At 36.5% G+C, this 13,002-nt stretch overlaps 2 protein-coding genes across 2 annotated transcripts; one reads left to right on the top strand and one right to left on the bottom strand.

The window, feature by feature from the left end:
- The first annotated feature begins 262 nt into the window (after window positions 1-262).
- On the top strand, window positions 263-1,909 carry LOC142614182 (protein DETOXIFICATION 56-like). The gene has a single exon (XM_075786731.1). It carries the CDS (start codon window positions 361-363, stop codon window positions 1,873-1,875), a length of 1,515 nt encoding a protein of 504 aa, XP_075642846.1. The 5' UTR covers window positions 263-360; the 3' UTR covers window positions 1,876-1,909.
- Window positions 1,910-3,035: 1,126 nt separating this feature from the next.
- Window positions 3,036-11,652, bottom strand: LOC142613654 (ATP-dependent Clp protease ATP-binding subunit CLPT2, chloroplastic-like). The gene is made up of 5 exons (XM_075786094.1): window positions 11,326-11,652; window positions 11,197-11,238; window positions 10,982-11,091; window positions 10,115-10,294; window positions 3,036-3,413 (listed from the first exon to the last, which is right to left on the bottom strand). The coding sequence occupies exons 1-5, from the start codon at window positions 11,592-11,594 to the stop codon at window positions 3,256-3,258; spliced, it is 759 nt and encodes a 252-aa protein (XP_075642209.1). The 5' UTR covers window positions 11,595-11,652; the 3' UTR covers window positions 3,036-3,255.
- Between the last annotated feature and the right edge of the window lie 1,350 nt (window positions 11,653-13,002).

Below are 13,002 nucleotides of genomic sequence, written 5' to 3'. Positions count from 1 at the left end.
GGTGTATTATAAAGTGAAGAGGTAAAATAGATAAAATGACTTTTGTAAGTACTAAATAGCCAAATTTCTACCTCCACCAATGTGAATGCTCTAAACACACACATGGCCCATGCATTCTCATCACGCATTAAACAGCACCAAGTACCTACTCTCTCTCTCTCTCTCTCTCTCTCTCTCTCTCTCTTTGTACCAACTCTCTCTTTTTTTCTCGATCACCTTTACAAAAGCCGATCCCTTTACTCCTTTTGAAACCAACATGTTAAACAGTGCACTAAACATAATTAAAGGTTGCCTAAAAAGAGCCCAAGTTATCATCCTGATATCTGAAACAAACCCGCCATTCCATTTTGCTCAGCAATAATGTCCACTACCACAAAACTTGAAGAGAACCCAAACATGAAAACCTTTCAACCATCTTCATCTCCGACACCTCCAACTCAAAAGTGGTCAGCCAGCTTTGCAAAGATTGTGCTTTTGGAGCTAAAAGTGCAAAGGGGAATTGTTATTCCATTGGTAGCAATGAATTTAACATGGTTTGCAAAAATAGCAATCACAACAGCCTTTCTTGGCCGCCTTGGGGAGCTTAACTTGGCAGGTGGCGCACTTGGGATCACGTTTGCTAATGTCACAGGTTTGTCTGTCTTGAACGGCCTCTGTGGAGCCATGGAACCCATATGTGGTCAAGCTTACGGAGCCAAAAAATTTAAACTCCTTCACAAGACCCTCCTCATGGCAATTTTATTATTACTACTTGCAACACTACCTATAACTTTCTTGTGGCTCAATGTTGATAAAATTCTTATCCATTTTGGTCAACAAAAGGATATATCAATTGTGGCAAAGACCTATCTTTTCCATCTCCTCCCTGATTTGGTAATCACTTCATTTCTATGTCCACTCAAAGCCTACTTGAGCTCACAGAGCATCACAATTCCCATATTGTTTAGCTCGGGTCTGGGTCTAGCTTTTCACATTCCCATCAACATGTTACTTTCAAAAGCTAAGGGTCTTGAGGGAGTTTCAATGGCAACCTGGGTCACTGATCTCCTTGTAGTGATTCTACTTGCCTTGTATGTATTTATGATGGAAAATAGGGAAAGAGGATGGAAGGAAGGTGGGTGGTGTGAACAAAGGATTAGTGATTGGCTCAGGCTGCTCAAGCTCAGCGGGCCTTGTTGCCTTACCGCCTGCCTTGAATGGTGGTGTTATGAGATTTTAGTCTTGCTCACAGGGAGGCTACCGAATGCTAAGCAGGTTGTTGGAGTGTTAGCAATTGTGCTAAACTTCGATTACCTGCTTTTCTCTGTGATGTTATCATTAGCCACATGTGCATCCACCCGTGTGTCAAATGAGCTTGGTGCAAACCATGCCGGTCCTGCTTACCAGTCAGCATATGTGTCTCTGGCAGTAAGCTTCATCTCTGGTTTCATAGGTGCCATGGTGACAGTAGCAGCCAGAGGCATATGGGGGCCTCTGTTTAGCCATGATAAGGGGACTATAAGAGGTGTAAAGAAGATGATGTTGCTAATGGCTTTAATGGATGTAGTAAATTTTCCATTGGTAGTATGTGGAGGAATTGTCCGGGGAACTGCTAGGCCAACGTTGGGTATTTATGCCAATCTTGGTGGATTCTACCTTCTATCTTTACCCTTGGGTGCAGTTTTAGCCTTCAAGGCGGCACTTGGACTTGGCGGGATGTTGGTAGGTTTCTTGGTGGGGATGGTAGCCTGCTTGGTTTTACTGTTGGTCTTTGTCATAAGGATTGACTGGGATGAAGAAGTTGTCAAGGCACAAAAACTAGCATGTGATGTGGACATTGTTAAGGAAGATGAAAGTCACTCCAGTTCCAGTGAAGACAAGTATGAGAGCAATTGAATAAGTTGTAAACATTTGTTTGTACTGTGTTATAAACGCCTTTAGCATAACAATTGAATAACTAGAAAATAATCAATTGAATGGTAACAATAACTAGAAAATATTCAATTGAATGGGTTCAATTCAAAACATATAACCGCACATATCAATGCTGCAAATCAATATTGCAAACTCTTATACTCGGGCATTATGCAGCTAGGAAGCACAGACGTGGATTCAAGTTCGGGTGTAGGTGTAGTGCATTGCAGGGACTCGGCAATTTTTTAAAAAGTAAGGCGAGGGTACGGCAAGATATGTTTATTAATAAATTATTAAATATATTTTTTACTTATATTTTCTATATATTGCTAAGCATATATTTTGCATATAATATAACAAATACCAATTTAAGAACAATAGTAGATAATGATATGAATACTGAATACATAACAATTCTATGATGTTCAAAAATTAGAATACAAGATCGAAAGTTTGAAACAAAAATAGTGTTTCTCTGACTAAGAGATGGAGAGATTGAGACCGAGGTTTGAGATTTTATGAAGAGCTGGGAGAGTGAGCATGGGCCATGAGGCAAAGGAGAGATGGAGGGTGTTTGAGGGAGAGTCGTGGGTTAGAGAGAGAGAGAGGAGACGGAGAGAGTGAGAGAGTCAAAGAGTGTTTGAAATGAGTTTAGGATTTTTTTTTTTTTTTTCTTTAAACTAGGATGTTAAAACAATGTGTTTTGTCAAAAAAATTTACGTTTAAAAAAAAACACTTATTTTGGCGCATATTGGACCAATTCAGGGCCTGTTTTGGACCGAATCAGACCATATCAAGCCGAATTGAGGAGAAAAAAAAGGATCACAAATGGGCGTGCAGCCAAGTCCACGGCCGCACAACGCATCCATGCATATCAAACTCAGGTGCGCCAACCCAATCGGCGCACCATGCTTTCCAGCTGTGGAAACCAAAGTCTATTGTTGTCCTTGTGAAGAATCCCAGACAATCATCCTCAGAGACTTGCCTAGAGTGTTTCAGATTCTCATTTCATTGCTCCCTCAAGGAAGCCCATTTTGTAATGAAACTGCTGGCAAGCGAGAAAAGTTAAAGAATTGTCATGACACTAATTTAAATGGCAAACTCCATCACATGCCCTGAATAATGTATCACACAACTCAGCGTTTTCAATTTGGGACATTGGAAAAATTAAGCATTCAATTAAAATTCTATCCATATGGAGAACAACTTTTATAGGCAAGCTCAACAGGGATGCAATCTGAGAAAGTCCTAATGGAAGTGTCCATAACAGAACTAGCAACTTCAAAGGAAAGACCACACAACAGTAATATATCTCCAAAAAGATAGAATTACAAGTATGGTAACAAACCTCAAATGAATGTATTAATCATCTACAAATCCAGGTTCTGAACTCAAAGACTCTAACTCTTTGGCTTTCTCATCATTAAAGCCAAGGGTAGCCATTATCTTATAACCTGGTGATTCCACTTCAGACCATATGCCGAGAAGCATATGAGATGTCGTAATTTCCCCACCATCACCTGCAAGTCACAAAGTTAATCATGCAGTATGGGAAACAAATTATGATGTGAACAAATATGTATCCTCAGACGCAGTAATGCTTCAACCAGAAAATGTAGGGTACGGCAGAGCTGTCTCCAATTCAAAGAAGTTTATTGAATAGACAGAGTATTAAAGCAGTGTGAAATTTCAATTTTGATTGATTAGTATTTGAAAGAATTATTCAAAAATCCAAACTCAAAATTTAATAATATATGAAGTAAATAGCTTCTGATCAAACAATGGCAAAGTGTTGTACATTGCATTTAAATATTAAATTACATCAATATAGACAGAAAGGAAGCCATCTCACAAGCAACAGAAAAACGTTTCAGTAGTCTTTGTTAAAGGGCCCCTAAAATGACACTTATTTTGCAATGTGTCTCCTATAATGGTTCTTTCCATGTAATGGAAAATTATCCTTAGATACTTGATAATATTTTTTGAGAAGTAATACTTGTTAAATTCAATGGAACCATATGGAAAAACAATACATACTCATACTTTGTTTTTATTCTTAATTCATTCATAGATACCTTATGAAAATTATTAAGTGGCAAAAAACGGTTGTCCAAGAGACTAAATGTAAGGCCTATGATAACTTATATAACAAGTTGGGACAAAGGAGGGAGAGAAGCATATTCATAAACTTGCTTGGACAAGGAAATGAGAACAAGAGACTTGAAAGGTTTTTGGTGCGTTAAAGATGAAGGTCAAATAGAGTTAGTAAAAGAAGAGCAAATCAAAGAGAGCTGGAAAAGTTGTTTTGATAAACTTTTTAATGGAAATGATATGAGAGATTGAAGCAACTTGGGTAACTCATTAGAGGATAGAAACCATATATTTTTTTCAAAGAATTAGGATGACTAAGGTAAAAAATGCATTAAGGATGATTTTTTTTTTTTTTGATAAGTAAGATGTTTATTGATATCAAAAATGAAACACCCTAGTACACAGGGAGTGTACAAGGGTTAAACAGTCAAGAGCACAAATTACAAGAATCTAAGAAATCAAAAAAAGATACAGATGATTGGTTCTGCAGAGCAGTCAACCAATCTCTAAGGGTTCTAAAGAAAAATAGCTTCAAGTCTGAAATTGATCTCTCCTTATCTTCAAAGCACCTGCTATTTCTCTCTCTCCAAAGACACCACAATAAGCAATGTGGAACGGTCATCCATATATGCCCATTTCGATGGCAACCAAGTTTGCCTTGCCAACATGCTAATAGCCCCACTACAGATTGCGGCATCACCCAGCTAACTCCAAACAATCCAAACACCATTGCCCACATATCCATTGCAACCGGACAATGGAGAAAAAGATGATCAACCGATTCACCATTGCACTTGCACATGTAACACCAATCCAATATCCAAATCTTCCTTTTACGTAAATTGTCAATCGTTAAGCACTTCCCCAAAGCAGCAGTCCAAACAAAGAAAGCAACACGAGAAGGAATTTTCTGTTTCCAAATACTCTTCCAAGGAAAGCAGCAATCATTGGAGCCCACTAAGAGACTGTAATAATTCTTAACCATAAAACCCTTCTTTCTATCAAGTTTCCAGCACATCTTATCCTCACCAAATCCTTTCACCGAAGCACCATAAATGGTATCCATAAAACCAGCCAATGCCTCTAATTCCCGAGCATGCACACCCCTAAAGAAACTTACATCCCAAAAGAGAACTCCATTATCAAACTTCATAAGCTCAGCCACACTAGCCTCCTTGTCTCTGCAAAATCTATACAATTCCGGATAACTGACTACAAGGGAAGTCTCACCACACCAATGGTCTTGCCAGAATTTCACTCTTGACCCATCCCCAACATCATATAGGATGTGGCGAGAAAAAGAAGGCCATCCCTGACGAATATTTTTCCACAAACCCACACCATATGGGAAAAGCCAAGGGATTGGACCATTGAAGTCTGGAATACTTGGGTGATGTGGGTGTATGCTGGTTGATAAACCTTTTCAATAAGATCTTAAGTGTTAACAAAATGTCTAGTGAGAGGAGGAGAAGTACTTTAATACCTATTTATAAGAACAAGTGAGATATTCAAAAACATAAAAATTACCGTGGAATTAAACTTATGAGTCACAATATGAAAATTTGGGAAAGAGTGATTGAACATAGGTTAAGACATGAAACAACAATATCAGAGAATCGATTTTCTTTTATGCCAGAATGATATACCACGGAAGCTCACCGAATGAATTCAAAAGGAGTATTGTGTGGCAATATAGTGTCAACCAGCTATGCTTTTTGATATCAAATGTTGGGCTATTCTTCTATTGTAAATGGAGAATCATAAAGATGGAGAGAATGAAGAGAATGTGAATCATAGAATACGAGTAGGGTGGATGAAGTAAAGAAGTGCATCAGAAATATTGTTGTGCAATGGTAGAACACCTATTAAGTAAAAGGAAATTTTGTAAGACTGCTATACAACTAGCTATGCTCTATGGTATCAAATGTTGGGCTATTAAAAAGCAAAATATTCATAAAATGAGTGTAGCTAAAATGAGAATGTTAAGATGAATAAGTATAAATACATGAAATGAGGAAATTTTCTTAAAGATAAGGGTAGCCCCTATTAATGAAAAGATAAAGAATCATCACTCTTGAGATACTTTGGTTATATTCAAAAAAGAGCGAGTAATGCACTAGTAAGAAAGAATGAGTTTTTTTTTTTTTACTTATTGAAAAAAGAAAGAATGAGTTTATCCGAGTTGAGAGAAGGAAAATAAGGTAGAGGAAGACCAAAGACCACATTAGTAGAAGTAACAAATAAGGACATGTCAATTAAGAAAGTAATATAGAGTATGGCTTCAGATAGAATATAATGGAGGAAAAGAATACATGTGGCTTAACCCAAACTAATCTATTGAGGATCCATAGCCAAGCCCATAATTTTGGAACTAAGGCTTTGTCGTTGTTGTTGTAGACATTTTAAAAAGATGCTGAAATCATAAATACAATTCTAAACTGGGAGTCTCCCCTCTATCAATAATTTTATAATTGTTGGGTATAGGCCATAGGTTTTCTTTTATTATGGGTCTTTATTTATGGGTTTTGGTTTAATTTAAACAGGGTTTTGTATACTAGTCAAAGTAGAAGCCCTGGTCCTAGCAGGAGAAGTCAAGAATAGGATCTATGTAAGTGTTCTACTATACTCAAACAAGCGAGTTGATTAATAAAAATTTTGAGTGTTTTGAGTAGTGAGATATATTGGCCTTTGTGTAATGTTTCCCTCTTTCTCTTCTATTTCTTTTCTTCTTCTGTTTCTTATGGTAATATTCACAGGTACTGTTCATACAGCCCCTAAACACCATAAAAATCTCTTCTTCCTTCTTCCTTACAACCCCAAACCAAGCCCTTTATTTTACCTACCAAAACCCTAATGGTCAGTTTGGAATGGGGTGGGGGAATAGAGTAGACTTGGCTAGAAATTACGCTAATTTTTGGCCAACTCTACTCTAGTCCCCATCCATCCAAACTAGCCCTAAATCCCCACACACTTTCTTCTACCAAATACCCATCACATAACTCATCAAACCACCTTTTAATTCCTAATACAACCCATAACCCAACATCTCTAAATCCTAATTTTACAAACCCTCCTAAACCTTAACCCACCACAACCACACAGAAAAATTCCCACTATTTTCCCTACATAAACTTGGTATCAGAGCTTAAGTCTTTACCAAAATCCTATCCTAAGATTTTTGCTAAAATCCCCTCGATTTTCCCTACATAACCTCGGTGTCAGAGCTTAAGTCTTACCAAAATCCTATCCTGAGTTTTTTGCTAAAATCTTCTTCTGCCAAGCACTCTACAAAATTTCTCATCCAAGATAATGGTGACTAACCCAAAATTAGAGTCTCGGTTTAGTCTTTTTCTCAAACCTACCAAAAAAAACACTCTGAACCAGTTATGTGAGAATGTGATTTCATGGGAGTAAAACTTGAAGAATTATTTGCCATGAAAGGAATCTAAAACAAGCTCTCAGCAGTTGTTCTTGGAAAATTTTCTGCTGAAACCACCATTGATCAAGAGCCCCAATACTCTAAATCAGCTCCAAGTGCAACCCATGTATTTTCCACAAGTTTAACACCCTTTTCTCCCATAAATTCTTATGGACAAAGCACTAGTCAGATGCCACCACACACAAAAAATCCAACATTGTTCTCACACATCAAGGTGCTGGTTTTATGGAAGGGAATCAACCTTATGGGGAAGGCAATCCAGAGGTGTTCTTTGATTGGTTGCATAGTATAGAAAGCTTTTACAGATGGTATAGCTTAAGCAAAGAGCGAAAACTCTTTTTCACAGAGGCTAAACTCAAAGGGACAGTTCAAATATGATGGGAAAAGTATCAAAAAACTCACTATGTAGTCATTCGATATTGGGAGGATGTGTGAAGTGCTATGACTCGTTACTTTATAGTTTATACAACCTAATTTCAGGCAACAAGCTCACTTGTAATTTACACAGTGCAAGATTGTATTCCATTGAAGAGTCATCAAGTTCTGTAACTTCACTATAAGATTGGGATTCCCATGGAATGTGATGATTTCTATGTATCACCAAGGCTTGAATCCTAATATTTATTCAGGTTTGGCTGCAAGTAGGCTGTATCCTATGGCTGATGCAATGCAAGTTGCATGCCAAATGGAAGAGGAGACTAAAAGAAAGCCTTAATGAGAGCTCTAGTGGCAAGCAATATTAGAAGTGAGAGAACAATTGTGGATGCTAATTGGGAGAAGTTTGTTGATAGGTCTCGAGGTAATTCTTATCCCCCAAACAAGAACGCACATTATAGTACTTCTTCATCACAAGGAACTAGTAGTTCTAATTCTAGAATAAAGTGTCATGGTTTAGGTCATATGTCTTTTCAATGTCCTTCAAAACCAATTGCTATGCTGGAAAAGGATATTCCTAAAACAAGTCAAAAGGCAATGAGCCAATAAAGGGACCCAAACAACCTGAACTTGAAGAAAAGATTGTGAACCTCTCAATGCTAACTTGTAGTTGGACATTCATGAGCTAGATCTAGATGATGAGGGTATAATAATAGGCGTCATTCATCCACCTCTTACAACAATTAAACAAGACATTCAAGAGAATGAAGACCTCTATCATAGGGGAAAGATTTTTCAAACTCGAGTCAACCGCAAACAAATATGTTCTTTGGTAATTGACACCAGGAGTTGTACTAATGCAATATCTAAGGAAGCAGTGAAGAAATTGGGCTTAAAAGTAAAGTCCCATCTGGATCCATATCATGTGGTATGGATCACTAACACAAAGTTGAAGGTAGATAAATAATGCCTAGCCACATTTGATATTGGCAAGCTTAAGGAGATTGTTATGTGTGAAGTGCTGCCTCTTAAACAGTGTCACATACTTTTGGGTTGGCCATGGATCCCTAGTGACACCATAATGGGCATGCCAATACTTACTCTTTTGTTGATGGCAACAAGAATTGCACTCTCACATGTGCTAACGACATGACAATCTTGAAGTTGAAGAACAGTTCCTTTCTTATTTGAAAAAGTGTTCCTTCTAATGGCATTCTTGGTTTAGGTCCTAATTCGACGGAGTTGAGTTCTTTTCAGAGGGGACAAGGAAGAGTTGATGGTGCAAGCATGGCAAAAAGAATATCCTCTTTGGAAGACTAAGGCTAAGGCAAAGCCCAAGAATAAGTGTCCATGGTAAATAATTAGCTTTTTTATGTTTTATTTGTTTATTCTAGAGTCAATGGTATTTTAGTAATTTTACAATTTTTGGGTATGGGGCCTATGGGCCATGGGTTTTCTTTTATTTATAAGTCTTATTTAGTTTAGGGAAAGGGTTGGGTGGATCCGTTGAAATATGGACACATGGCAATTATTTGACAAGTTTCCAAATCCGAACTAGTCCATTGCACACGAGCACTAGACCCAAGTCAATTCCTTTAGTTTATGAGTCTTTACACCTCAATTGTGGTTTAATTCAAAATAGGGTTTGGTTTATTGGTCAAAGTAGAAGCCCTAGTCATACTAGGAGAAGTTAAGAAAAGGGTCTATATAAGTATTTTATTGTACTCAATCAAGTGAGATTGATTAATAAAATCGTTTAGTGTTTTGAGCATTGAAGCATGCTGGTTATTGAGTGATGTTTTCTCTCTCTCTTATCTCTCAATATTCTTCTTCTCTTTAATCACGGATACTGTTGATACAACCCCTAAACACTGTAAAAATATCTATTTTTCTTCTTCCTTACAACCCCAAATCATGCCCTTTCTTTTACCTATCAAAAGTCAAAACCCTAAATCCCCACTACTTTCTTCTATCAAATAGTCATCAAATAACTCATCAAACCACCTAATACAACCCATAACCCAACAACTCTAATTCTATTTCTACGTCATAGCTTTATTTAACGGGACATTGTTCGACTGGTCACAAGCTTGGGGATTTAAGTATAGTGATTTCATTCCGTTGTTTCTAGATTCTCTTCTTATTTGCACAAATTTGGTTTTTTTCTTCTGTTTTTTTGTATGCGTGTTTATTTTTTGCTACTTATTCTCCTTGCATGAAGTAACCTTGTTTAATAAAATTTTTCCCAAGAATGAAACTCTAGCATATAGAAAGGATAACACCAACTACAAGAACAGCCAATCAACAGGAGCTTACCAGATTTTAGTTTCTGATCAACAGCCCAGTCAAGGGCCCTTTGAGCCGCTTCAGTTAGAGGAGGATGCTCAGGACTAAAAAAAAACCTTTCACCTTTCCCACGTAACTTGATAGTTTCTTCACGCACCTTAGATAGAGTAATCCCAATTGCTCGCAAAAAGTTTGAAGCAAGACTAGTTCCTGCACCATTATGGAAAAGATTTATAGAGCATTATAACTGCAGGTCTGTTGTATATACATATATAAAATAAAAAAGAGGAGACAATTAAGTAGCAGTGGCAAGTCATGGTGTATTATAATGGCTTCCTTAGTAGCAATGCTATTGGCCAAAGTGGTGGATCAAAGCAGTGACAAGAGAGTATTGAAGGCTGGTGATGATAAAGACACAACATGAATAAACTCATGAGAAGATTACTTTTGCCATATCCAGGAATAATAAACATTATTATCCATCTTCTTTTTTGTTTAATTTCATCAAATTGTAATAGGGTGCAACATGTTCGTTCATCTATTACCACCAAGATCACACCTGAATAGTGTCATCACAATATTACCACCATCAACAATTTAACCAGCCAAAATCATAACAAGATCATGTACTACAGGCAAATTTTAAAATTGACTGCAATTTCACTCATCATAAGGCCTTCAAATTTCAAGTATAACCAGAAATTTGTTTACTTTTTGCAATACAATAACTGCTGTCTCCTAAGTCCTAAGGTGTTCCTTATTGATTTGAGCTTATACATTGCTGCTAAAATTGGACTCTATAATAACAGTTGGAAGCATCAAATTTTATAAACAAATCAAAAAGGGAGAAAAAGAAAGAAAGCAAAGAAGAAAAGAGGTTGATAGTGATAATGATACCCTCAATAAGAATCCCCATGAGAAGGGATTCAGTCCCAGTAGTTGGGTACTTGAGCTTCCTGGCTTCCAACTCTCCCATAGCAAATGCCTTTATTGCACTCCTTGACCATCTGCTCCATTCTCAATTCACCCACTACAATTTCTCAATACCCACCACCCCCCCAACAAAACCTAAAAAAATCTTAACTTTCAAAGAAAAGTTCAGCTAAACTCACTTGGGAATTTTCACAGTGGAGGAAGAATCTCTCTCTGGCTTTCTGCAAAATCAAAAACGAACTATCTGAAATTTCCAATTCCAAAATGGGATATTTTATATGCATATTTTTCAGAGAATTGGAAATTACGCAGTGGGGAGGCTAAACGACACCGTTGCGGTGATGGGTCGGCGCTTTGACAAGTTGGGTGGTTGTCTGAGATTTGAGGAGTGGAGCGAGAGTTGGTTGGTGCCTAGCCATGCGCATGGGTGAAGTACGCTTTGTGGTGGTCTGAGAGTCCGACCCAGGTGCGGTGGATACGGGTCGGGTCGTCTTCTAAGGTTGGAGTCTGAAATCGAGAATAACAAGGGGGGTGTTCTTGTTGTTGATGGAAGCTTGGAGATTGTGTGAGCTGCCATTTTTGGTGAGAAAGAAAGTAGTAGGAGTAGTATTGTAATACTCGGGCATATAAAACGTATGGATAGAAGAGAACGACGCCGTATTGCTGGCTTTTCTTTGAATAATTTTGAAGGTAACTTATCGCTGACTTCACCGTACAACAAAGTTAACTTTTTTTTTACAAATCAAAACACTAACTTATTTATTTTAATTTTTAACATTATATTTTATAATATACTCAATATGGTTTTATTTTAATATTCTACCCATTAAAATAACATAAACAACACCATAAAATAATATATCCAGCACAATAAAATAGAAATTACAACCATCAATACATTAAAATACCACTTTTTTAACACCACAAATTAAAAAACTTTTTTTTTTGTTTTAAGTTTTAAGCTATAGTGCTCCCTGGAAGGGAAAAAAAAAAAAAAAAAAGTTTTAAGCTACAGTGAATGCTATCTATTGCAATTAGCAACTCACTGTATTTGATACTCAATTTATTTTGAGTTTAGCTTCTTTGCTATGCAAGGCATTTTGAGAGTATTAATTGCTAAATTGATTTTTTAGTCAATTTAGCAATCTTATTGAGGATGCTCATTTTTTTTCTTTTTTGACAACGAGGAAGCTCAAAATGAAGAATAACTTATCATCTTAAAAAATTATGAAATTAAAAAAAAAATCATTTTAGGATTCCAATTATCTCAATTGACTATAAATTCAAAATTATCACATTTATCAACCAAAAAAAAAAAAAACTCATTTTGTTTTGTCTAGATGCATTGGTGTTGTTAAGTCATAAATAAAGTTTGGACTGAGCTAAAATGATTATAATTAGGTGAAATTAATGTAGATTCAACTTGTATGCTTGACTATTAACTTCATCAATTTTGTATCTCAGTTTTTAAAATCAAGTTGATTTCATCCTCATGTCTGTTCTCCTTTAAAATCTTAACAAGATCCTCATTGAAAGTATTTATGAAGTTCCATGATTTCCATCCAACATGTGCTCCATTTGCTAAGTTAGATAAATGCTATTTAAGAATTTTAACAGAAATGAGATCCAAAAATGAAATAAATATAAGTTTGAAAGTTAATGATGGAATTAACACAATTAATAGTTAAAGTTACCGGAATTCAAATTTTCTAAATAATTGAGAATCAAATTAATAACCAAACCTAATTATAAATTTATCTAATATGTCCACATTGGAAACCCTCTTTTTTATTTAGCAAAAAAAAAAAAAATCTATTTAATGTGCATGTTTGGGACTAGAGAGTAGAGAAGAGTACGAAACAAAATGTACAAGTGGGCCGAAATCAAATGGGCCTAAGAAGTTAAACCTGGCTCAGCCTGCAGTCATCGTTAGAGTGAGTATGTATGAGGACTCATTGATGAGGACTCGTTACTGCCAGGCCCAA

This window comes from Castanea sativa, chromosome 10 (genome assembly GCF_040712315.1).
Source record: "Castanea sativa cultivar Marrone di Chiusa Pesio chromosome 10, ASM4071231v1".
In the NCBI taxonomy this organism is placed as follows: Eukaryota; Viridiplantae; Streptophyta; class Magnoliopsida; order Fagales; family Fagaceae; genus Castanea; species Castanea sativa.
The sequence above is the reverse complement of the archived record's forward strand: the minus strand, read 5'-3'. Positions and strand labels throughout refer to the sequence as shown.